The following is a 26,245-nucleotide window of genomic DNA, read 5'->3' on the forward strand; positions in this document are numbered from 1 at the left end:
AAGGGTTAGCTGGGATAGGAAATGAGATATATACACTTTAATAACAATGATCAAGAGTAGAATGATTAGATGTAGGGATAATAATCACTTATCTTAGACAAAATCAAACAAAGATGAAATTAAGAGAAATCTAGATAGCTATATTGTCCTACATGTACTACATATATGTGTTCATGCACATGTGTGTATATACATTATATATGTGTGTGTGTGTGTGTGTGTGTGTATATAAATATGTATACATGAATACATCACTATTCAACTGTTGCCTGTTAAGGGCAGAGGGAGAAGGGAAAAAAAGAAAACTTACAAGGAAGAAATGTGAAGAAGGACAGTTAAGTATACAATGTCTTCTATTAATCATATATGCTTTCTTTAAATGGAAATTTATTGTTACATGTTTTGAATTCTCAGATGTTCTGCTGGGCACATGATAAATTTTTTTTTTGTCTTTTTCTATTTTGTCTTTTCCTTATTTTGCATAAAAGTTTTAAATAAACACATTTTAAAAAAGAAAAATATAGATGGAGATAAATATTCATTGTCACCTGGGATTCAAAGGAACTTGGGGAATGTAAAATCAGTCTAAAAGGATATCTACCCCAAATAGGAATTCTCTCTGGAATACCATGGACCTCTTCTGGCAGTTCTAATATCTATTTTTTTTTTAATTACCACATTGTTTTCTAGAAACCTAAGAAACAATAAGAAGTTAAGAGGTTTCATCTCCCTAAATTTGGTTTGGATTTTGATCTTCTTATGATTATTCTTTTTTAGGAGTTAGTATTTGTATAGTCCAACAAAAAAAAAAATCATGAGGGAAATGTAGAAAACCAACTCTGTCAGCATAAAAGCACAACTCATGTGTGCTCTAAAAGAAAACACAAATAGAAAAGCACATTAATATTTAGTAAAATTTGTTGAGATTCAAGTTGCACAGCACTTACTAATTTTAGAAATGTTATTTTATTTCGTGCAAGTCTACAATTGCCTACATTTTAACAACTGATCAAATATACATTCTTTTAAAAAAATCATTACATCACCAATAATTTAACATAGTACAGAAAAAATAAAATTGATTTTATTGTGTCATAACCAAAATGGAAGGCTATTATGCAGAGATAAGGCAAAAGATTTGCTAGACTGCTAATAAATAGCACTTCTACAGCCTTTTCTAAATACATAATTGAATACATACTAAAGTTTTACAGCACAGAAATTGTACAAATAGTTAAAACTTCCAACCAACAAATTTTCAGATGATATGAAATTAGTCAAACAAAAGGAGTCAAACAAAAATGGGAGAAAGTCTTTTCACTAAAATTTCATGTAGTAATTAATGACTGACTGAAAATAACATTGGCATCATGCACATACATCACTATTAACTCACTGACAAAATATGTGCTCAGACTCATCAGTTAATTTACAAATTGGAAGAAGTTAATTATACTTGATTTTCATATGAACAACTTAAAATGGAAAAAGTACCACCAACATAATTGATTCAACACATTAGATTTCCAGCTTATTTTGGTAAACCTAAAATGGATAGAAGAAATGGGGGAGGTGTAATTTAATAATCTAATAAGCAAGAGAGAAAATTAGTATCAGAACACTACTGTATGGAAGGAATCATATGACTTCAAAATTTCATTTGAAAGCAACAAAATACTGTTTTCACAAAAATTGAATAGAAAAATTACAGCCAGGAATAAGAGCATCAATGTGAGAGCATTTTTATCATTATATAATTTATAAATGTAAATCTGACTGCAGGAAACTAAAAGGCAATTCTATACATCCCCAGACTTTAAATGTGAAGCATTTTGCTTGAACTTTCTAATCAGAAAAATCCCATTACACTTTTCAGCATGGTCAGAAGCAGATTCATTGTTTTACCAATAAATAATCATCATAAAAATCTATAACCTAATATGCTAAATGTCAAAGACATTGGCTAGTATCATACTGACAAATATTGAACTTTAGATGGCTACAGTTATAGGCTCAATTGCACATGTCAATTCTGCAAAAGTAAAACACTACCAAAAAAAAAAATAAAAAAGTAAAGCCCTTCTAACCACATGCCAAAAACATCAAGTTTTACTTTATCAAGTCACTGAATAAAAAAGAATTTCCAAGATAAATATATTAGCTATTTAACCTAAGAATTTTATTGAAAATAAATGTGTTCTTTTAGAATGAGATAAAACATGGCAGTGTTCCTTATCTTTCTTTTTATCAATAAACTACACATATCCTGAAAACAAAATAAAAATCCTGACATCTAAATTAACAAATTCTCTGGCAACAAATTTTTCTGAGTATGGAAAGAGAAAGAAAAGTTCAAGTCTCCTTAGCACTGACTTACTGGGAGTACTGGAATAATCTCAGGTGCCAATCACTCAAGGATATACCAGAACTCAGATACTTCTGAAGAGAGGGTCAACTTTCCAAGACTAATACTACCCATCAAAATAGCACAGAAGACCTACTCAATATGGGGTGTATTATAGTCAATCACTTGGCTAGAGATAATTCCAGTAGAGGCAGAATTACTCTTCATTCTGGGACCATTAGGAGGGGAAACAGCAATTAGTTGCAGACAGGGAAACTGAGCTCTGAAGTGTGTTTGCTTAAATCACAGATGATTTTATTTTGGGTAATGAAATTTCTGTTTAAGAAGAGAGTATCATTAGAAAGCATTCTTTTTGCAAATAGGAACATTATGATTGTAATCTAGGCTCAATATCATTACCCATATATTACCAGTCATTCTCTTTATTTGCAAGCGTAGCAACATAATAAATAATCATATTATATAAATAATATAATTTAACAATTGGATTTTATGGTAGTAACCTAGTAGTTTGAAGAAATTGACATTAAAGTACCTAAATAACATTCATTTTAGTCATCTAGCACAATGTCTCCCAATAATGTAATGTATCACTGCTATTTCAAGTAGTGGAACTGAAAGCTGGAACCCAGTTTTGTTGTTGTTGTTATTGTTGTTGTTGTTGTTTATTTGTTTGTTTTACAATCTTCAATGTTCTGAACATAGTTTCTATAACAATCATCGCTAAGCAAACTGGACAAAGATATATAAAGTTAAAAAAAATACTGTCAGTAGAGTTTTTAAAAATGATATTACAGGGAAAGCCTTAGAAAACCAATCATTCCTTAACCTCTGAAATTTAATAAAATATAATCTATTACTACGAAGATCATTTAAGTAGGATTTAGGGATTTAAGATCTCTTAAATTCTGATAAGAAGGCTTTTGCCTCTTCCAGCCACTTTCTAAATCTGAAGCATAATTAAATAAAAATCAGAAACTATTTAACAGTTTGAATTACATTATAGCAGAATAGTTTAAAAATATTTTCTTCAATATATTAGCTTTTCAAGAACTTTCCATTATGGTGCAATAAAATGAGGAAGAACAAACAATTTTTCCATTTGTAATCAATTTAATTAGCAAAAATAACTGAGATTTTGGTATTGACAATTTGACTAAATACATCAAATTACATGTAATTCAAATATTTATTATCAGAATTTAGTTCTATGCTTTATTTTTCCTAATTTTCCTAACTAAAATGGGAAATTCTTTGTCAAAAGAAACCCTTGAAAAGCTTAAATTTAGCTTTAATTACTGATGTTTATTAAGTGCCTTTTTAAAAGTAATCCAAGAGGAGGTATTCATTTAGTGATGGAATTCCAAGTAATAATTAGGACTAAGTCTTCAAGGAAGTGGAAATAAGATCTTCTAGCCCTATTACTTTGATTTAAAAATAAAGAAACAGAGGCTTCGGAATGCTAAGTCAGTAAACAAGCATTGATTATGACTCAGGTCTGTTGTTTGATGTCTTACAGCTAGTTAGCAGGCAGAACTGGGAGTAGGTCTCCTAACTGCCAGCCCAGTTGTCTTAATCTCTTGCTTTAAGGTTTCACAGTGATGTCCCTTTGACCCATAAATATTACATAGAAAAGATGATATAGTGGGGGAAAAACCAATGGCCTAGGTTTTTTTTTTTTCCCTTTAGCAAAGTGATACATAGTAACTTTAATGTTGTTTATGAAAACAACAAATCTATTACTTCCTAGCATGGGTATTATTAATTATTAGCCTAATATCCTACATCACTGACTACTCTGGGATATTGTCATTATTGACTTCATTACAATACAGAGTATTACTATCAGTGAGTCATGCTTTACACATCTGCCCCACATATAAAAAGCATAACTATAATAATAATGTTCTGAAGTAAATACCATTAGGCCATAAACTCCTTGAGACAGTTAATTCTATTTGTAAAACTTCAAATTACCTAGTACCATGGGTTTTCTGAATTTTCTCTCTTCCCTATCTACATTGCTATAGGGGAATTCATGATAAAACCTGATAAGAAATATCACTGCATTGAAGGGAAAATTTCCAAAGTAAAGCCATACGATACAAAGCATTTGCAATAATCACCAAATTATTTTCATAGGAAAAAAAAAATCACATTATACCTAAGAGTCTTGCCGGAGAGATAAGTTTATTTCCATACTAGAGTAAGGAAATAAGAGTCCACTTTTTAAAGAACATTTTTTTTCCATCCAATACTTTCAAGCATAACTTGTAATGATGATAATGATAAAAGGACAATTCTGGTTCTTTGATTCAAATTATTATAAACATTAATTTAATACCCTCACAGTATCCTTGCGAGGTAGGTAGATAGAAATATCTTCATTATATAAATGAAGAAAACCGAGGCACTGAGAGGTTCCATTTTGCCCAAGGAAAATCCATAGTGGCACTACATTCAGTACCAAAGCATCATTATGTCCTGCTTACTGATCTATGAACAAATACACTTTACAAAGGGAAGAACGTGACTCAAAAAAGAGTAAAACCTTCAATGTAGTAGGGCAAATCTTCCCACTGGCATTCAGTTTGAATGTACTCAATTTCATTGTTTTTAGAATCAGACTAAAAAGAAGTAGCTAACAGGGTTAGCCATAATCTTTTGAGTAATTGCATTACATTAAATTTTTAAAATTACATAATATTATTATTAGTTTTTAAACCTTCAGCTCCTTTGAAATATGATGACCTGGGGGAAATTCAGTTTTCTAAAAATATATATCCTACTAAATTGTGTAAGTGGAAAATATTTCAAGGATTTCATTCATTCACATTCACTTTTCAAAATAAAGATGGTGATTTAAAAATTAACAACTTTGGCTCAACCATGAAACCAAAACAAATTATTTTTTAAATTATCATATTTAACCAATAAATTATTTACAATCTATTTTGGTTTGACACGTTTCATAAACCACAATGTAAGTACTAATCTACAGTAGCTTTTGTATTAGTATTTTTTTTTCCTTTGAATGGAAAAAGCATGTGTCTTTTGTAAAAGCTGTACTGATATATACAGGCACAATGAAAAATCTCAGATCTCTTTTTCATGTTCTTTGGATATCAAAAATATTTGTCATTAATTAATGCACATAATTTTCTTGGACAGAAAGCTCAGTAGTTAATTAAGAATACAAAAAAATACTTAATTGGAAAATTTTAAACTCATCTCCATCAAATTAAAGCTATACCAAAAAAAAAAAAAAATACAAAGACTTCCACCTACTATCAAAATCTTAAAAAGACCTCTTGGTCATCACACATGCTAAAAAAATACTAATATTGCCAATTGAAATATCTTAATAATACATGCAAAACTCTGCACATCATGGAAAAGCATTGTTTTAAGACACAAGTTCTGTGAATGTAATCAATACTTGATTTCTCCATTCAATTACATATCCTTGAAAAATGCTAATAGAATATTTTCTTTTTAAGTTTCAAAACATATGTCACAAATGAGAAGAGAATTGTAGTGTACTTGATGTCTTATAGATTACTTATTAATTTTTGAATAACTTTCAGGAAAAAAAGATTCATTTCAACCACCCTGAAACACACAAATATTTTTGCATGGACTAATTTTTAATTTGAATCAAATGGACATTTCCATTATCCAATCTGAGAGAACACATAAAAAGTTGTATCATATGCAATAAATCCCATGAGACTATGGTACTCTACTACCTGATGAGAAATAAATTATTATACAAATTATAAGTTCTATATTGTTTTTTTACCCAAACTTGACTATTTTTCCACAATTGAAAACAAGTTCTGAGGGTACACCAATGTTACAAATACTTTAAACAAGAAATGACTTAGATACGAAGACTTTCAAAAATTAGTTGTCACTTAAATATTTTCAAGCTTTAGACATCATCAAATATTTTGCTTCGAGACATTGACAGATACCTTCCACCAGGTTGATACCTAAAAAAAAAACAACAAAAAAAGAGTTTACTGAAAGGTTTTAAGAAGTCATGTTTGGAAAAAAAAAATCAAGGAAATATAAACAGGAAAGAGTACCTATAATTTAACATTTCGTACACTACATTATGCAACTCACAAGCTTCTGAAAATTGATGACATTGGTCTCATTGTTCTTGAGACAATAATCTATCTCTAGATTTTACTTTCACTAGCTTATTCTCCCCATGAGATGCTCTCCCTCCTCACTTTTCAGTCTTCACTCAAGTCTCACATCGAGTCTTACTCTATTAAAAGCTTTAAGTCCTCCTTAATCTTAGTGTTTTCCCTCTTATGTTAACCATCCCCTCCCATTTATCCTGTTTGTACAGAGTTGTTTGAACGTAGTTTGCACTAGTACACTGTGCGTTCCTAAGAAGATGGGAACAATTTATTTGTGCCTTTCTTTGTATCTCCCAATTGTATTGTTAACAATGACATGTAGTTAGGTTTTCAAAAAATGTTAGCTGATTATTATGCTGACATAAGGCCTATGTGACAAAATGATCCATCAACAATTATTTAATTAGTTATATAATAGTATAACCCATTATAAAGCATCATGACAGATGGTAATATATCAAGGAATATAACATAGTTTTTGCCTTCAAAGAGTTTGTGATCTATATGAAAGATTAGAGAATAAATATAAGAAAAGTTAAATAATAATAAAAGACAATTCCATTAAAAATTTTATAAAGGAATACATGAGTTGTATTGTAAAATGGAACTGCAATGGGAATGATGGGAAGCAGTGAGATGGAATCAACAGAAGAATTACCATCAGACCTCATGTAAAGAGAAGTCAACTGACTTTCTCCAGTTTCTGTGTAACCACGTGCAAATTCCTTTACTTTCTCATGGCTCAATTTGTTTATCTTTAAATTGGAATGGCTGCAAGACTCTCTGAAGATTATCTAAGATAACCTAAATTGGAGCAGTAATTTCCTCTAAAACAGAGGCATCAAAGTCTAAACCATGTCACAATGATAACTCATAGTAATAGGAGAACACTTCTCAGTGAAAAAGGGTTTAATTACATTGTTTTATCTGTTTAACAAGGTAAGCATGTGCATAATACATTTCAGAAAGTTCAAAGTATATTTCTTGATTGAACAAAAGGTGGAATGAATCTAAAATTTTTCAGTGACTCTGAGGTAGTGCCTTTTCCACTTCATATAAATTTGATAAAAATAGTTACTAAAGCCCCACCTCCCCAAAGTCCCTTCCTTTCCCTTTCTAACCTAATTGTACTACCAAAAATTCATTTTAAAAAGGAAACAAACTCATCTTTATTTTAACTGTTAAATCCACAAAAATTAAACTTTTTTGACAAGGGTAAAGTATAGATGTAAAAAATTTTCAATGTCTTTATTTATAAATAGTAAAATTTGGTTATGTTTATAAAGTTATTTAAATTTGTTTAAATTCAAAACTATTTTTGCGCAATTCCAAGTAACATTTCAAAAATAATTTTAAAAGTAGTAGTTATTGAGTACTGATATGCTGTGATTTCCTTGATCACTCTCAAAAATATAACTATTTGGGGGATATTATAGAAAATCCAATTAAGTCAATCTAGTTAAATTAGAAGGTTAATAAAATCCTTTGAAATGGATAAATACTATAGTCAAAAGATAGGAGCAAACTCACCTTCCTGATTCAGATTCAAGAGGATCATCAGTGAAGGTTTCTGCATTAAAATCCAGAGGTTCTGCATCTTGGAGTAATTCAATTCTATCTCTTTCAGTCCGATTATTAGATCTTGTATATTTAGAAACTGCTGTAAAAGGAAGTAAAAAGGGAAAAAGAATTCACATTATTATTTCTTTTACATTAATGATTTTTTGTTTGTGAGGATAGAGTAGTAAAGTCACAATGGGCTTAAATTTTGAATCAGAGAACAATATTGTAACAAAAAAATACTACAACAGCATAGTACCTTAAAACCAGAATAAGAATATAAAGTCTCAGATGCTAAAGACAGTCTGCCCACCCAGCTGATTTTAAGCAATTGTATGGAGTTGTCTGAATGTAGTTTGCACTAATAGACTGTAAGTTCAGCCTGATACAACCTGACTGAACTTGGGCTTTTTTGGCTTGACCTTAAAAAAATCATGATGAGAAATCAGAATAGAATCTTAGTGAAAAACACATAGTACAAAGGAAATCATTCTGGATACTTAACAGGTAATCCAAACAAAGGAAGAGATTTTTAGAATAGTCAATTAGGCCACTAACACAGATCAAAATTAGCTACATTTATTTTTCATTTAAATAATTCATTAATTAGATTATTTTACGGGGGCACAATGTTAATTAATTAGTCTTTTCAAAAGCATGCAATTGGCCAGAGAAAAAGAAATGAAGCAAACCCCAAACAGATTAATCATGAGAATAAAGTGACCTGATAGGTTAGGAAAGTTGCAGACTTTATGAATGTAAGCCAAAACACTGACATTCTATGGTTTCTGATCATTCTTCCTAATGCTTCTCCTACTCTGTAGTACAGTTCCCCAAATTTATAATAAAGAGTTCTCAAATGCTCCTTCCAACTCTTTGCCCAGATCAATTCTTAAGCTCAAGATTGGCAAAGAACATTTTGTACTTCCCCAAATCAAATGCAACGAACACTTACATCTATTGGTATTGGTTTCTGAGTAGTTTGACTCCTTTGGGTCAGTATGAACATTTCTATTCCTAGTGGATTCTTCTCGATTGTTTCCATAACGCTCTTTCCATTCCTTGAAAAGAAACATACAACTATAGCAAAAATAACTCAATGAAATATATATGAATAAAAATTAATTTTGTTTCATCAAAAGTGTAATTAACTAAAAATATATAAAGATAGCAAGAGAGGCATTTGGTCTGTCCTTTGAGGCTAAGTGTATATTATGTGTCAAGTATTAAAAATACCAAGAAAGACAAAAACAGTGTTGGCCCTGAAGGAACTTAACATTCTCAAGGGATAAAATCTATCAACAGATAAACACAAGACACATATGGGGAAGTTGGACAGTAACCAGAAGAACAGGCATTGGCAACTTGGAAAAGTATCCTATAAATGGTGCCATAGGAAGCCAGGAACTCTGAGAGAGGTTCTAGAGGAAAACAGTCTGGGCACACATGTAGACAGTGCAAGGGCTGAGTCAGACTGAATACAGAATTCATGGAGAGAATTAAGACACAAAACTAGAAATATAGGAAAGGTCTAGCTTATAAAAAGCTTTTAATGCCAAATAAAGGATTTTATTTTTAATTCTGAAGGAAACAGGAAACCCGAGCGTCTACTGAGTCCAGGAGTGACATGGCCACACTTAAGATTTAGGAAAATCACTTTAAGGGAATGGACTAGAACAGGGGGAAATCAGAGAAAGGGATAGCAATTAGAAGGCCATGAGAGCCTGGGACGTTAGAAACAACAAAATTTTGCAACTGACTGGATCTCAAAGATGAGAATTAAGGATGACAATGAGCATATGAACTACTTTCAACATTCATGGGGAAGTCTAGAAGAGGGAAGGATTTTGTGGTCAAGACAATGGATTCAATTTTGGACATTTTCAGTTTGAGATACTTACAGGACTGGAGTATAGAAGAGAATGGGGCATTAGGAAGAGATATACATCTCTTGACATCTTCGGCATAGAGAAGATAAGGGAACTAACAAACGCTGATTAAAGTCACCAAATGAAATAGTAAAGAATGAGAAAAGGACCTAAAACAAAGCCTTAGGGACATCCACTGTTATGGATGAAGACGAAGATGAAGATCTAGCAAGAGAATGGGGCATTAGGAAGAGATATACATCTCTTGACATCTTCAGCATAGAGAAGATAAGGGAACTAACAAACGCTGATTAAAGTCACCAAATGAAATAGTAAAGAATGAGAAAAGGACCTAAAACAAAGCCTTAGGGACATCCACTGTTATGGATGAAGACGAAGATGAAGATCTAGCAAAGGAGAATGAGGAATGATCCACCAGACAAGAGGAGAAACCAGAAGAAAATAGCATCATGAAAACTTGAAGAGAAGGGACTATTAAACAGAAAAGGGTATTAACAATGTCAAAGGCTGAAGAAAAGTAAAGGATGAGGAGTGAAAAAAGGCCAAGTAACTCTAATAGTTTAGTTAGTGCTCACTTAATGTGTGGACTGTTCTGAAGACCTCCTTGCCCTCTCTGAAGATCTGTGGCCCTGACATCAGAAGCAAGACTGTCTATATAAGCAAGAGAGGGAGTACTAGCCTTCATAGACAGAGAGACTTCACATACCAGGAATTCTCTGTGTCAAGGAAATCACATTGTTCCTTCCTTAATTTCTTCCCCCTCCTCACAAAGAACTAGCATAATGCTTTAAGCCTATATTGTTACTTCAAGTATTATTTGTTTTGATTTCAGTAAATGAAAATAACTTATCCTTACAAAGAAGGATAGTTTTTAAAGTATTTTTCAGCTGTTTTCTCATATCGTACAACTCCTGTTTTCCAAAAAAAAATCCAAGAAAATATATACACCACTTACTATATGCTTATCTATTTAGGTTACGAGACATTACTTAAAGACTAAATGAAAACTTAAGATTGATGAGGTAATGAAAATAAAATTACCTTTTAAGAAAATCATTATATTAATATATAATTATATTTTAAAAATATATTAAAATTATTTTTCCTAGAAAAATTAAGGCACTTAGAAATACAAAGTCACATGGCACTGAGAACAACCTTCATCTGCATAAAAAAATCCTTTTAATTGGGCACTAATTAGAACTTTAGTGAAAGAAGGATTAAAGAGCAATATAATTCAACCTGCAAATCAGATCAAGAATAATTTTCACACATTTCCTGAGAGCTTGGTGTGCAGCCTTACATATGAAAAGAAGTTTTATTACTTATGGAGATAGCCATTACTGGACAAGTCTAAGCACTTATGAAATTCTGAAATTTGCTTGCATTTTTGTACCCATATGTCCTAATTCTCCCTAAACAATGCTTTGAGCATTGATAGCATAACTATCACTTTTTCTCTAAGTCTTCTCTCTAACAAGTGTATATCTTTAGGAAATATATGTCTGTATATGTGTTTATTTTAAATATTTTAAATGCTGGTTTAATAGATCTATCCCATAATAGTTTTTAACCTGTTTATATGTACAGGTAATTTTTAAAAATCATATTTAATGATTTTTAAAAACAAATCAGTTTTTATTAATATGTACCATCTTTCCTGCTTGGTCAAATGAACACAATCTTACTGTGCCTTTCATTTAATACTTTCTAAAATAGTCAATATTATACTTACTCTTCTTCGATTTTCACCTTCTTCTTGTCTTTGTCTTTTTCTCTTCTCTAGAAAGAGAAAAGTGCCAAGTTTAGAATAATGGGATTTAATTAGGACTAATTAGAAAATGTAAAGGCATTAATAAACCTGTGGTTTAAATCTTCTTTTAAAGAAAGGAAAATAAAATTCTTCACTAAATAGTACAGACTACCTACTCCAACTTCTCACTTGAATGTGATTATCTTAATATTTTTTCTGACATCTATGACAAATAGCCATCTAGCCTCTGTTTACTTTTCTCTAGCAAGAGATTAACTTACATTCTTCTTAACAGATAAACAGGAGACAAACAATCCAACATAACAGCACAGTATTAAATAACTCCATAATTCCAAATAATGGGACAAAGACTCTACTAAACACAAATTATTGGAAAAAGACTAGAGAGCAGTTTGGTTGAAATAAGGGTCAAACTAACACCTTTACCACAATTAAATTTCTATTTATTTCCAATCAGATACTCAACTTAAAAAGAAAAGGTAAATTAAAAAGTAACATTACATAACAAAAGGAACTATCTTGTATAAGTAACAAAAAATAGAAATGATAAATAGATCACTTCAGTTGTAAGAGGAAAAAAATTAAAATCAATGCTATTAAAATAAGAAGTGGCCTTTAATTAGGGAAATTTTCCATAAAAAAACTCTCCAGTAGGGGTGTGATAAACAAGATATATAGGAAAACAATAATAAATATATGAGTACAAATGTTATTTTCTTTTTTTATTATTATTATTTTCTTTTATTTTTATTTATTTATTTTATTTTATTTAATTTTATAATAACTTTATATTGACAGAATTCATGCCAGGGTAATTTTTTTTACAACATTATCCCTTGCACTCGCTTCTGTGCCGATTTTTCCCCTCCCTTCCTCTACTCCCTCCCCTAGATGGCAAGCAGTCCTATATATGTTAGATATGTTGCAGTATATTCTAGATACAATATATGTTTGCAGAACTGAACAGTTCTCTTGTTGCACAGGGAGAATTGGATTCAGAAGGTAAAAATAACCCGGGAAGAAAAACAAAAATGCAAATAGTTCACATTCGTTTCCCAGTGTTCTTTCTTTGGGTGTAGCTGCTTCTGTCCATCATTTATCAATTGAAACTCAGTTAGGTCTCTTTGTCAAGAAATCCATTTCCATCAGAATACATCCTCATACAATATCGTTGTTGAAGTGTATAATGATCTCCTGGTTCTGCTCATTTCACTTAGCATCAGATCATGTAAGTCTCGCCAGTCCTCTCTGTATTCATCCTGCTGGTCATTTCTTACAGAACAATAATGTTCCATAACATTCATATACCACAATTTACCTAGCTATTCTTCAATTTATGGGCATCCATTCAATTTCCAGCTTCTAGCCACTACAAATAGGGCTGCCACAAACATTTTGGCACAAAAAGGTCCCTTTCCCTTCTTTAATATCTCTTTGGGCTATAAGCCCAGTAGTAGCACTGCTGGATCAAAGGGTATGCACAGTTTGATAACTTTTTGGGCATAATTCCAGATTGCTCTCCAGAATGGTTGGATTCGATCACAACTCCACCAACAATGCATCAGTGTCCCAATTTTCCCGCATCCCCTCCAACATTCATCATTATTTTTTCCTGTCATCTTAGCCAATCTGACAGGTGTGTAGTGGTATCTCAGAGTTGTCTTAATTTGCATTTCTCTGATCAATAACGATTTGGAACACTCTTTCATATGAGTGGTAATAGTTTCAATTTCATCATCTGAAAATTGTCTGTTCATATCCTTTGACCATTTATCAATTGGAAAATGGCTTGATTTCTTATAAATTAGAGTCAGTTCTCTATATATTTTGGAAATGAGGCCTTTATCAGAACCTTTAACTGTGAAGATATTTTCCCAGTTTGTTGCTTCCCTTTTAATCTTGTTTGCATTAGTTTTGTTTGTACAAAGGCTTTTTAATTTGATGTAATCAAAATTTTCTATTTTGTGATCAGTAATGGTCTCTAGTTCATCTTTGGTCACAAATTTCTTTCTCCTCCACAAGTCTGAGAGATAAACTATCCTATGTTCCTCTAATTTATTTATAATCTCGTTCTTTATGCCTAGGTCATGGACCCATTTTGATCTTATCTTCGTATATGGTGTTAAGTGTGGGTCCATGCCTAATTTCTGCCATACTAATTTCCAATTATCCCAGCAGTTTTTATCAAATAATGAATTCTTATCCCAAAAGTTAGGATCTTTGGGTTTGTCAAACACTAGATTGCTATAGTTGACTATTCTGTCTTGTGAACCTAACCTTTTCCACTGATCAACTAATCTATTTCTTAGCCAATACCAAATGGTTTTAGTGACTGCTGCTTTATAATATAATTTTAGATCAGGTACAGCTAGGCCACCTTCATTTGATTTTTTTTTTCATTAATTCCCTTGAGATTCTCGACTTTTTATTGTTCCATATGAATTTTGTTGTTATTTTTTCTAGATCATTAAAATATTTTCTTGGAAGTCTGATTGGTATAGCACTAAATAAATAGATTAGTTTAGGGAACAAATGTTATTTTCTAACAAATGTAATTAAAGGATGTGAACAAGGACTTTTAAAAAACCCAACCTATCAAAAACACAGACAAAAGTTCCAAATTGCTAATAAAAGAAATGCAATAAACAACTCTGAATTTTCATCTCACACACAGAGATGACACAACATATAAAAATGTCCATGGTTCAGGGAAGAGAGGCCCATGAACGCACTCAGTCAATATATATTTTATACAATGCCTACTACTTGCCAGGCACTAAGCTAATCTTTTAGGGAGACAAAAAGAAGCAAAAGATAGTGCCTACCCCCAAGAAGCTCATAATCTAATAGGAGAGACAATTAACAAATAACTTATGTACAAAAAAATACATATAAAAAGGAAATAATAAACAGATAAAAGACACTAGAATTAAAAAGAATTAAGAAAGACTTCCCGTAAGAAATGTAAATAGAAATTAGGAGAAGAGTAACATGGTTAGACCTGTTTTAGGAAAATCATTAGGTGGTTGAATGGAGTCTGGGGAGAAACTTGAAGCAGGAAAACCTGCCAGCAAGTTACTGAATAGTTCAGGCATGAGGTAATGTTGTCCCATGCTACTGCGGTATCAGCATCAGAGAGAAGGCAGTATATTTAAGAGATGTGGCAAAGGGAAATCAACAGGACTTCGCAGAAAAAAAAAAAAAAAAAGGACTTCCTCTGGATACAGGGGAAGAGAAATAGTGAGGAACTGAGGATTACCCCTAAGTTGTGAGCCTGAGGGACTGGTAGGATGTTAGGGCTCTACCATCCTGGGGAATAACAGAGAAGATTAGAGGTGGGGAGGGTATCAGAGTTAAGATAGTAAGTTCCATTTTGAATATGTTGAGTTTAAAATTAGATAGTATGATTTAAATAAGGATCCAGGAAGAAAGATCACAAAGGAGAGGAGAAAGAATATCAAAGAGAAAGGATGGATCAATAGCATCAAAAGCTGCAGAGGGGATGAGGAGAATGAGGACTGAGGAAAGTCACTAGATTTGGCAATCTGTAGATCATTGATAACTCTGGAGAGAGCAGTTTCAGTGGAATGCTGATTGGAAGTAAGGGACTAGGAAAAACAGTGAGAGCAGAGAAGGTAGAGGGACCTATTGTAGATGATCTTTTTAAGGAGTTCAATCACCAAGGACAAAGAAGCTGTAGGATAACAGGAAGTAGAGATGAAAGGATCAAGAGATTTTTTGAAGATAGGGTACACAAAGACATGCTAGTAGACAATAGGGAAGGAGTCAGTAGAAAGAAATTGAAAATAAGTGGTTCAGAATGGGGATGACAGAGAGGACAATCTACTGGAAGAAATGATGTGGGATGCAACTACCTGTGCAGGTAGAAGCCTTAGCCTTGGTAAGGAAAGCATCTTATCATGTAAGACAAGAGTGAAGGTGAAGATAGGGACAGAAGGCATCTGAATGATAGATGAGTTCATGATAAATAGTTTCAATTTTTTTCTGGAAAACATGAGGCAAGGTTCTCAGAAAAGAGGATCAGATGAGAGGGAATCATGAAAGATTTGAAAAAAGATGAAAAGCTTTGGAAGAGTGACTATGGAGGGAACAATTGCATGATTTCTTCTGCCTCTATTCAGCAGCACATATATAGAACAAGTATATAGTTGAACTGGTTTGTCAAGAGTCAAGGTGAGGGAAAGAGCAGAGAGTAATTAGTACAAGAGGAATTAAAGGTCACAGTGTGGATGAAGAACATGGTTTTGTAAGAAAAAACAAGAGAGATGGAAAGCCAATAGATTTTTGTCAGATATGGAGTTTTCAGAATTCTCGAATGTAGAAATAGTGCATTTGTGAATGACAGCATGATCAAAATTATGAACCACTTCTATGTGTGGCTAAGATAGAGCAGAGATGGTCACAGTAAGTATGCTGAGGAAGTAAATAGTTAGGCTATTTGAGGAAGAGTCAAAATGTATGTCAAAATCCCCAAATGTGAAGGCAAGAGCTGAGGAGGAAAGAAAAAAATGTGATCCAGGTACTGAATTCAATGAGAAGAGGAATGTACTGGGGGTCTCCAGAGAATAGCTACTAGGATTCTGATTGTCTGGTAGATAGGAATTGTATCAAAAGAGGAGAAGTTGCTCAGTGATTGAAGTAAGGGGAAAACTGAAAATGGCAAAGGAGAGCAAGAAATATTTTATTGTGCTCCACCAATGACCCAAGGATAATGAGCAAAAGTGTACCCAATATTTGAAAGAGATATCAGGAAGTCTACTGAGAGAGGGGAATCACATTTTAGCAAGTTAGAAGATGGAAGGAGTAAGAAAAGAAGAGATTTAGGATGAAAAGAAGTTGCTTTTTTTTTAATGGAACAAACATTACAGAGCAAATCCTGGAAGGTGTGGAAAGAATTTGGACTTGTGGATTTAAGGGTTGAGGGAACAGTAATAAAAAATTGGGAGGCAGGCAATAGGAAATTGAGTTTGGATGATGACCTAAAACAATGTCTAAGGTATTTTTAGGGAATATTCATTATTGTGTGGTAAGCCTCTTCCCAGAAGAGGCTAGCAACAAATGAAGAACAGAAAGTCAAGATGGAAGGTCACATTTCATTACTTTTCTTCCTTCAGAAGGCTAGAGATTAGGCAGGAAAATGCTCAGGAGGAGATAGAAGTCAAATTTGAATCCTGTAAGAAATGGAACTCCCATTGACTTTCCTCCTTCTTTTCCTTCAATGTATAGGAAAAGCAGGAGGTGGAAAGTCTGAGATTAAAGGGAAGGTGACTCCTTTGCAACAGAAATAGGAGATCATGTGTGCTAACACAGATGGAACTATCACTGCTAGCTTCTAGTAGCTTTCCCTCAGGGAGCACAAGAAGCAGAAAATGAACTTTTGCATAACATTCCTGAGATAAGAATCTCCTTGGTGATTTCTTTTCTTGCTTGTAGCTTTTACTTACTTCTGAAAACTGCTTTTTAATCTACTTAAATTATGCATTTATGTGTATATGTGTGAGTGTGTTTTTGTATATACTGTTATTAAAGATGATGATTATTTGAACCACTGGGCTTTGAGTGGTTCATTGCAACAACTGATGAACCATGACTAAGGGAGGATCTTTCCATCTCTCCCATGCAGCCTAAACTTTTTAGAAGAGCTCTCTCCACTTATTAAAATATGAGCTCCTGGAGAACAGGGACTTTTTGCTTTTCTACTTGATATTATATTCTTAGCACTTAGGATAATTCACATAGTAAGCAATTAATGTTTTTTAATTCTTTCATCTACATGCATGAATGTGATTATGCACATATATGTCAGAATGCATATAGGTTTAAAGCTGTGTGTGTGTGTTTGTTGGGTATCCCAAAAGTTGTAATGCAGTAAGGTTCTAAATAAATGTGAACTATCATTGCTTTAATAGTTAATTAATGTTTATAATACAATAAATGTTTGTTAAAGTTGATTAGGTACTAAAACAAATATTCTGACAAAAAAGATTTATTAAATAGTAAAATGAAAAGTGTACCCCCAATTCATCTGCTAGGGTCTGTTTGTTCCTGCATCACTGAATTTGATGTTTTTTTTTTTTTAAGATACATTTAACTATAACAGATGAATGTTTGTTTCCAGTAATGCACAATAATTTACGCTACAGTATTTCTTATAGATAAATTTGTAATGTAGCAGTATTGTGATAAGCTTTTTTTAAAAAATGTGTAAACTTCAGTGCTTGGAATATGTTGTATTCTCTACTCCTCTAAGATGTAAATAAGAATGAGTACAGCTTTTAGAAAATACAACCAAATATATTCACATATAATATCAAATATTGACTAAGATATGGACTAAAAGTTAACTTTCAGCATTTTTCTTTTACTTATTTTAAAAATGTCTTACCTCGTCTAATTAACTCTTTTCCTTCATCAACCAAGTCTGATGTCATATCATTATCTCCCATGAATTGTTGGAAACCTAGCAGATTCAGACAACGTGTTCCTAAACTGGAAAAAAGGGAAGAGAAAAGAGAATAAAACATATATTAAATTTACACTATGTTGTAATCACATCTTAGTGGAGGTTGAGCTTTAAAGTTATCAGATAAGGACAGAAAGAAAATGTCCTGTAGTAAAAAACACCCTTGAAAAAATTTAAAATCATCCACAAAGTACTGTTTATAAAAAGGGAGATTTGGGAAGAGGCTAAGGAGACAATCTGTATCAAGAGCAAATAGAATTGCACTGAATAAATGAGGTAAATTTTATATTTAAATAACTGAATGTAAATTTTATTTTTTTCTATCCGGCTAAGTTATTGGCCTCAGGATCTCTCAAACAGAAGAAAAAACTCCTGAAAGGGCTTCATGCAAAAATATGATTACATTGTTAATTGTTCATGATTCATCAATGAAACAAAAACAGATACAAGGAAATGGAGCAAAGGCCTTCATAAATATCTCATCCAAGTATTTTAATAAAGCTTCCATTGAGGTACTATATACTCAATATATTATAAAGTCAGATAAATGTCACTACCTATAAGATACTGGGGGAGAGTTAGTTCATCTCTTTAAGACTTTTGTAAAATGAAGAGATAAAATTAGATAATTAAGGTTCCCTACAACTCTAAATATGTAATCCTGAATCCAAAAGGAATAAGAACCATTCATTAAATACAAGCAATTTGTTCAATTCTGTAAAAGCCAAACATAAGGTCAATAGCTAAGTCACAAAATGCACTAGAGTGCAGATAACAAAAATATTTGAAATATGCAAATATTTTCAGTTTTCTTATTTTTTTCTGAGAGAATTAAGGAAAATAATCCATTTTAAAATCTTCCATATATTTTTTATAGTTACAAAGTCTCCAATATTAATATAGCACTTTGCTTTCGAAATGGTTATACCAGTTCACAAATTTACCAATGATATAGAGTGCCTACTATCCTCTAACACCTACAACACTGATTACTGCAATTTTTTGTGAGGCCTCACATCTTCAAAGTTGGCAGAAATAACAAAAAAAATTTCATTATTTTCATTTGCATTTCTCTTATTATTAGTGATTAAAGCATTCTTGTGTGTGTTTATGAATGTTTTATAGTTTTCCTTTTGAGAACTGCTTGTTCATATCCTTTGGTTATCTATTGGGGAATGGCTGTATCTATAGATCCCCATTTTTACCTCTTTCTGTTGTTGCTATATCTCAGATACTGAATCCTTAATAAATAAATTTATATAAACTGTACCCTTATAACCACTTCTCTTAACCTACATGCATAATGTCTGTGTGGAAACATAAGTTTATGTCTTCTTGGGAAAAGAATACAATTCCTATCCATAAATGTGAGAAGCTCTTCTAATTTCTCTTTTTTAAACTTCTAATGATGTTTCTCTTCTAAAAATTTTTTATAACATCATTAACACTAAGATTGTTTATATATTTAGAAATTATTGTAGAATAATTGTAGAAGCAGCCCTTTCCATGGTGACAAAGAATTAGAAATTTGGGAGATGCCCATCAATTAGAATATGGCTGACCAAATCATGGTATATGAGTGGGATGGGATACTTTTGTTCTGTAAGAAATCATAAGCAGGATGCTTTTAGAAAAATCTGGAAATGTCTTACTTGACTTGATTCAAAGCAAAGTGAGCAGAGACAGAAGAATAACTGTAATGACTTAATCTCAGTAATATAATTCCAAAGGATTTATGATTTAAAATGTAATCTACCTCAAGAGAAAATTAGGAGTCTGAATATAGGTTGAAGCATATCTTTTTTTTTTTTTTTTTACTTTATTTAAAATTGCCTTTTCAAGGAGGGGAGAGAGGAGAAAAGGGAGAGAATTTAGAACTCAAATTTTTTTTTTTAATATCAAAATTTTTGTTTACAAGTAATTGAGGAAAAAAAAAACTTACGATTTAACCACATTTTCCAGTTTCCAAATGGCAGAATTGTTGACCCTCTATACCTAGAAATCTGCTTGAATCTACTTAAGAAACTTCCTGTCACCTTTCTCTATATCACTTATCACTTATAACACTGTGAACTGTATTGTCAAAAACAGAAACCAAACAATACTTTATTAATCAGCAATCTCAAGACTAGTATGTACATTTATAAAAAGAAGTTGTACATAGGAGGTATTTCACATCCTTTTTGTAAAATCTACCATTATCAGAAACACATATAAGAAGCTAGAATATAACTTTTCCTGACCTAATCCTATAATGCTCTCATAGTTTGCATCCCAATGGTTGAGAAATGAAACTAGGAGATGGGAAAAGTAGGGTAAAAAAAAAAAATCTTATTTGTAAAAAACAGAACTATTGCTAGCAAGGCTATTACTATATATTCCTCTCTCCTGTAAAGTTAGGCAGGTTCTTTTAAACAATAGAACTAGTTAGCTGCTTGAAGATGTGCTTGGAGATGACCAAAAGACATCACTTTGACATCACAGTAGATCTAATGAATATCTTAAGTGCCAAGAAAGTGAGTATCCAGTTTAGGGTGAGGACATAAGGAGGAAAATCAATGTTCATGCTTTAAGTATCTTACCTAAAATAAGTAGCAATACAGAGAATAACAACCAACATAGGATAGTAAATATAGAATCCATCAGCAATAAAAGATAATACTTTCATGGAACCCATAATCTGAAATAAAAGAAAAAATTTAATTTGATTTTTCCCTTTTATATTAAAATTAAATTCTATATTGATTGCCAGCCAAATTACAACAATAAATTTGCTTTTCAATAGGAAGAAACACAACACTAAGACCACAGATTTAGAATATGAAGGAACTCAGAGGTAAACAAAATCCAACTTCCTCTACGGTATTCAGAGAATATTATACAGGTTCTTAAATGGCAGAATTGAGATTTAAATTCAAGTCTTTGACTCCAATTTGGAGGGTTTTTTTTTTTTCAATTATATTAAGTTTCATTCTTATTAATGTGTCTGTCTATATAAACTTAGATTCCCTATTCAAATATTTACAGCAGTGTCAATATCAGCTATAACAATAACTATGTTCACATGTGGTTTCTTAATAGGAGCTGAGGGTGGGGAAAAGGGAAAGAATCTGAAACTCAAAAGTTTAAAAAAAAAAAATAATAGTTTTAAATATAACTGGGGACTAATTTATAAGAAATCAAGCCATTCTCCAACTGATAAATGGTCAAAGGATATGAAAAGACAATTCTCAGACGAAGAAATTGAAACTATTTATAGACATATGAAAATATGCTCCAAATCATTATTAATCAGAGAAATGCAAATTAAGACAACTCTGAGATACCATTACACACCTGTCAGATTGGCTAGAATGACAGGGAAAGATAATGCAGAATGTTGGAGGGGATGTGGGAAAACAGGGACACTGATACATTGTTGGTGGAATTGTGAACACATCCAGCCATTCTGGAGAGCAATTTGGAACTATGTTCAAAAAATTATCAAACTGTGTCTCTACTGGGCTTATACCCCAAAGAGATACTAAAGAAGGGAAAGGGACCTGTATGTGCCAAAATGTTTGTGGCAGCCCTGTTTGTAGTGGCTAGAAGCTGGAAAATGAATGGATGCCCATCAATTGGAGAATGGTTGAGTAAATTGTGGTATATGAATGTTATGGACTATTATTGTTCTGTAAGAAATGACCAGCAGGTTGAATACAGAGAGAACTGGCGAGACTTGCATGAACTGATGCTAAGTGAAATGAGCAGACCCAGGAGATCATTATATACCTCAATAACGATACTGTTTGAGGATGTATTCTGATGGAAGTGGATCTCTTTGATAAAGAGAGCTAATTTAGTTTCAATTGATCAAGGATGGACAGAAGCAGCTACACCCAAAGAAAGAACATTGGGAAATGAATATAAACTGCTTGCATTTTTGTTTTTCTTCCTGGTTTATTTATACCTTCTGAATCCAATTCTCCTGTGCAATAAGAAAACTGTACGGTTCTGCACACATATATTGTATCAAGGATATACTGTAACCTATTTAACATGTAAAGGACCACTTGCCATCTGGGGGAGGGGATGGAGTGAGTGCAAGGGATAATGTTGTAAAAAATTACCCTGGCATGGGTTCTGTCAATAAAAAGTTATTTAAAAAAAATAAAATAAAATCTACCTATTAAATAAAAAAAAGAAAGAAAAGATATAATGGGAAATATTTTTTTTTTATTTTTTTAATATATAAATTTTATTTTATTTAATAATAACTTCGCATTGACAGAATCCATGCCAGGATAATTTCTACACGACATTATCCCTTGCAATCACTTATGTTTCGTTTTTTCCCCTCCCTCCCTCCTCCCCCCCCCCCCCCCAGGATGGCAAGCAGTCCTATATATGCTAAACATGTTGCAGTATATCCTAGATACAATACATATTTGCAGAACCGAACAGTTCTCTTGTTGCACAGGGAGAATTGGATTCAGAAGGTAAAAATAACTCGGGAAGAAAATCAAAAATGCAAATAGTTCACATTCATTTCTATAATGGGAAATATTAAATAAATAAATATGAGATTTAAAAAATAACCTCATAGCAGACAAGAAAAATAAATATTATTCTGAGATAATCAGAACACTAGACCTGTTAGCATGACAAATAAGAAAATGAAGCAAGATTATAGGTGGAGTTGTTTTCTGAGTGAGTCTTACAGATAGCATTAACTAAGAACCTTTACTGGCATATAGCAGACTAGCTGCAAAACACAGATATTTGGGAGAATATCTCAATGAGGAGTGAGATTTAAGACTGGAGAGGATTATAGCCACAGTTATCCAAGTATTTCCTTTGTTTGTGTATATGTTTTTCTGTTATGATGATTTAGTGATTAAAAATAAAAATAATAATAACAACCCTGTAGAAGAGTGATTGTAGTGTATATTTACTGCACCTTGTATCCTATGAGTATGCTTCCTACTAACCCAGATATCTCCTTTACATCAGGCTTATATAGGCATGTTTATTATGAGATTGTAATTCAGAGGCAGTGAAAGATTTCTTATTCTGGGAAAGCACTCTAAGACTCCTTCCCACCCTCTAAAGAGTAACCCCAAGTAGAGAAACATAAATAATTAAAACTATAAGTTAGATGTTTTACTATTCAGTGTTATAGCAAGGGCTACTTGCTTCAGAGGTCAAACAACTAAATTAAAAATCAAACTAAAATGTTAAAAATTAATATATATTTTAGAATTAAAAATTTTAATCACTGGCTCACAATCATTAACTATGTAAACTTAAAGAGAAATGCTTAGTTAAAATCATAATTTCTGAACAAGAAACCACAAGGATAAGTTTCTGCTTATCACTACACAAGAAATAAATTCTAGCAGAGCTCCTCATATAAGCCATTAGTCAAGGATGTCTTTCTGAATATTATATTACAGTTCTTTTAACTGAATATGTAGTAGGATATATTCCATTTACTCACTGATGTATAAGCAGTTGGTTGAGTATCCTGGTGAGAGATTGTTGAATCCATGTGTGTCAAGCCCAAAAAATTTAGACACAAAGGAGGAGTCAAACGACAGAATAACCTGTAGTAACAAAGAGCTTTTAGACAAAGTAAAAACATAGCAGATTCCTTTTTTTTTTTTTTTTGAGCACCAATCATAGATCAACAATTGTTTATTAGATTTTTAAATTAGATATTCTACAGACATTTCAAACTCCATATGTTCTAAACCAAACTTATCATCTTATCTTCCTCCATTCATCACCCTTCTAAAATTTCTTATTTCTCCTTGCAACAGCACTTTCTAGTCTCCCAAGTTCTCAATCTTTTTTTTTTTTTAAATAGATTTTTATTTACAAACATATGCACATGAAACCTTCTATTCCAACTTTTCTCCTCTTTCCCCGCACCTCCTCCCCTAGATAGCAGGCAGTCCAATACAAAACACAGCAGATTCTTAAAAATAGAATTACAATTAGGCAAACAAATCTTAATCACTTAAAAGTAATTTATTGACAAAAGTGTCTATATGTGTTTATTCTAGATTTTGAACATTATTTTGAAAGTCAGTAGTCACAATTTTCAAAGGCTTGCTTGCTTCTGCTAGTGCTTCTTGTACTAGCTGAGATGTGCAGATGGGGCACTGCAGAGAGGGAGGTGTAGGTTCAGGAATGTAACCTTGTACTCGCCAATTCGCCTGTCTACACCTCTTTGCAGCAACACCCACTGAAATATATTCACAGGGTCACTTGTGTTGAATGCACAAAAACTACTTTGGTCATTTTTTAAAGGGATACAATAACTACAACATCCAGATGCAGATCAAGAAAGAAATAATATCAGTTTTTCAGTTCTGATCTCTCTATCTTCTTTCTAAGTTTAAGTCTTTCCTAATCTCCATCTTTTTTTGTATGCCTAAGAAATATCAACTAATAGAAATTTCATGGTGGCAAAGATTAGAGTTCATCTAGTTTAATTTCTTAGCCCTTAAATATCTTACAGATATTTTTCTTTTTTGACAAGTAATCACTTGGTCTTTTGTTGAACACTGCTAAGTAATGGGAAACTTGCCATCTCCTACAGTGGATTATTCCATTTGGGTCTTACTGTCTTATTTTCCATCTGTATCTAGGCATAGTTCAAGGTAAAGATCATCAATCCTCAGTTTAAGTCAACAAACATTTATCAAATACTAACAATATTGATATTTTAGTCTTTGAGAAAACAAGTCATTCAAATTAGTACCTCAATTCAGAACAAATTCAATCTCAGGCAGTGACGTGATATTTTTTGTACTATGCATTTAATTTTGTCTTATCATCACTATCAATAAGAATTTCTCTACCAACAAATTCATCTTCATACTACTTCACTTATTTGTAGGGTATCCCAGACAATAACATATTGGGAAGATTTATACAACAATATGTATAATGGGGATATTTTTGTGGTGATTTGTAATCACCATATACTTACATGCCACTAAAGAGAAGACTGTAAGCATCAGTCTGGTGATGTGATGCTAAATAATAATAGTTAAATACACGAATCCTGAAGACAGTAGAATAAACACAGATACTTAAGAAGAAGATGGAAAGAAAACATGCAATCTGAAAGCAAAAGAAAAATTATTGTATTTATAAACTGACTTATACAATCACAATATTAAGTAACTTTTGCCTAATCATCTCCAGCACAATTTGTAGGTTTCATAATGTTTTTTGTTGGGAAGAACTATGTCAAAACAAAATATCAACAAAAAACATGGACTTAATAGTTCATATACTACACAATAAAATACACAATATATATGTCACCCATGAATTAGATTAAAAGTATTCTCTGTATTAGATTTAAAAATCAGCATAGAGATATTACTAGGAAATTAAAATTACAAAGGGAACACATTTCAATCAGTTAATATCTATTTATAATCATAACACTTTGCATTTAGCCACCAAAGCAAAAGAAGGTTCCTGTTTCCTTGGTGATTCCTCATATAAACATTAGCTCAAAATGTAGAAATACTCAAGTAAATTTTAGCTTAAATATTTTTATGTTCTCTGCAGACTACTATGATTATTTTAGATTACTTATAACTTATTTTCAAATAACATATTAAAAGTTTTCTTGTCTTTCATTATTATTTGATAAAAGGAAAAATGAATGAATAAAAATTTATTTAAAAGATTGCACAGTTATTGTGAGGAAAGTGCTTAGCAAACTATCAAATGCTACATAAACAAGTTACTATTATATACTTATATGCACTAGAATATAACAGACAGATGTCAAACTCACTTCAATATATATATAATTGTATGTTCTTTCTGCCAGCTGTATGAAGACTGCAAATAGGGATAAGACAGGCTTAGTGCTAAAGAATGTACATTCTGACCACACGACAATCACAGAGAAGATAGCCAAAACAACAGCAAGAATTCTATAAAACCAGGGCCTCAAGAGACATTCCCAATACCATTCTGGAAAACAAAAGAAAAATAAAAGATTAAAAG

The 26,245-nt window shown here is 32.0% G+C and overlaps 1 protein-coding gene across 2 annotated transcripts in view; it reads right to left on the reverse strand.

Annotated features, from left to right (window-relative positions):
- Positions 1-947: 947 nt before the first annotated feature.
- Positions 948-26,245, reverse strand: part of LMBRD2 (LMBR1 domain containing 2) — a 67,112-nt gene continuing 41,814 nt past the window's right edge. The window contains exons 10-18 of one of the 2 annotated variants that reach the window (XM_051989861.1): positions 26,031-26,212; positions 25,206-25,339; positions 23,706-23,811; positions 20,809-20,906; positions 18,149-18,252; positions 11,704-11,750; positions 9,035-9,140; positions 8,050-8,176; positions 948-6,360 (exon numbers count right to left, since the gene is read on the reverse strand). In XM_051989861.1, the coding sequence (XP_051845821.1) occupies positions 6,300-6,360; positions 8,050-8,176; positions 9,035-9,140; positions 11,704-11,750; positions 18,149-18,252; positions 20,809-20,906; positions 23,706-23,811; positions 25,206-25,339; positions 26,031-26,212 (965 nt within the window). In that variant the 3' untranslated portion in view covers positions 948-6,299. Of the gene's footprint in view, positions 6,361-8,049; positions 8,180-9,034; positions 9,141-11,703; positions 11,751-18,148; positions 18,253-20,808; positions 20,907-23,705; positions 23,812-25,205; positions 25,340-26,030; positions 26,213-26,245 lie in introns of both variants that reach the window. The other variant, XM_051989852.1, reaches the window with a different exon arrangement.

Source organism: Antechinus flavipes, chromosome 1, assembly GCF_016432865.1.
Source record: "Antechinus flavipes isolate AdamAnt ecotype Samford, QLD, Australia chromosome 1, AdamAnt_v2, whole genome shotgun sequence".
NCBI lineage: Eukaryota > Metazoa > Chordata > Mammalia > Dasyuromorphia > Dasyuridae > Antechinus > Antechinus flavipes.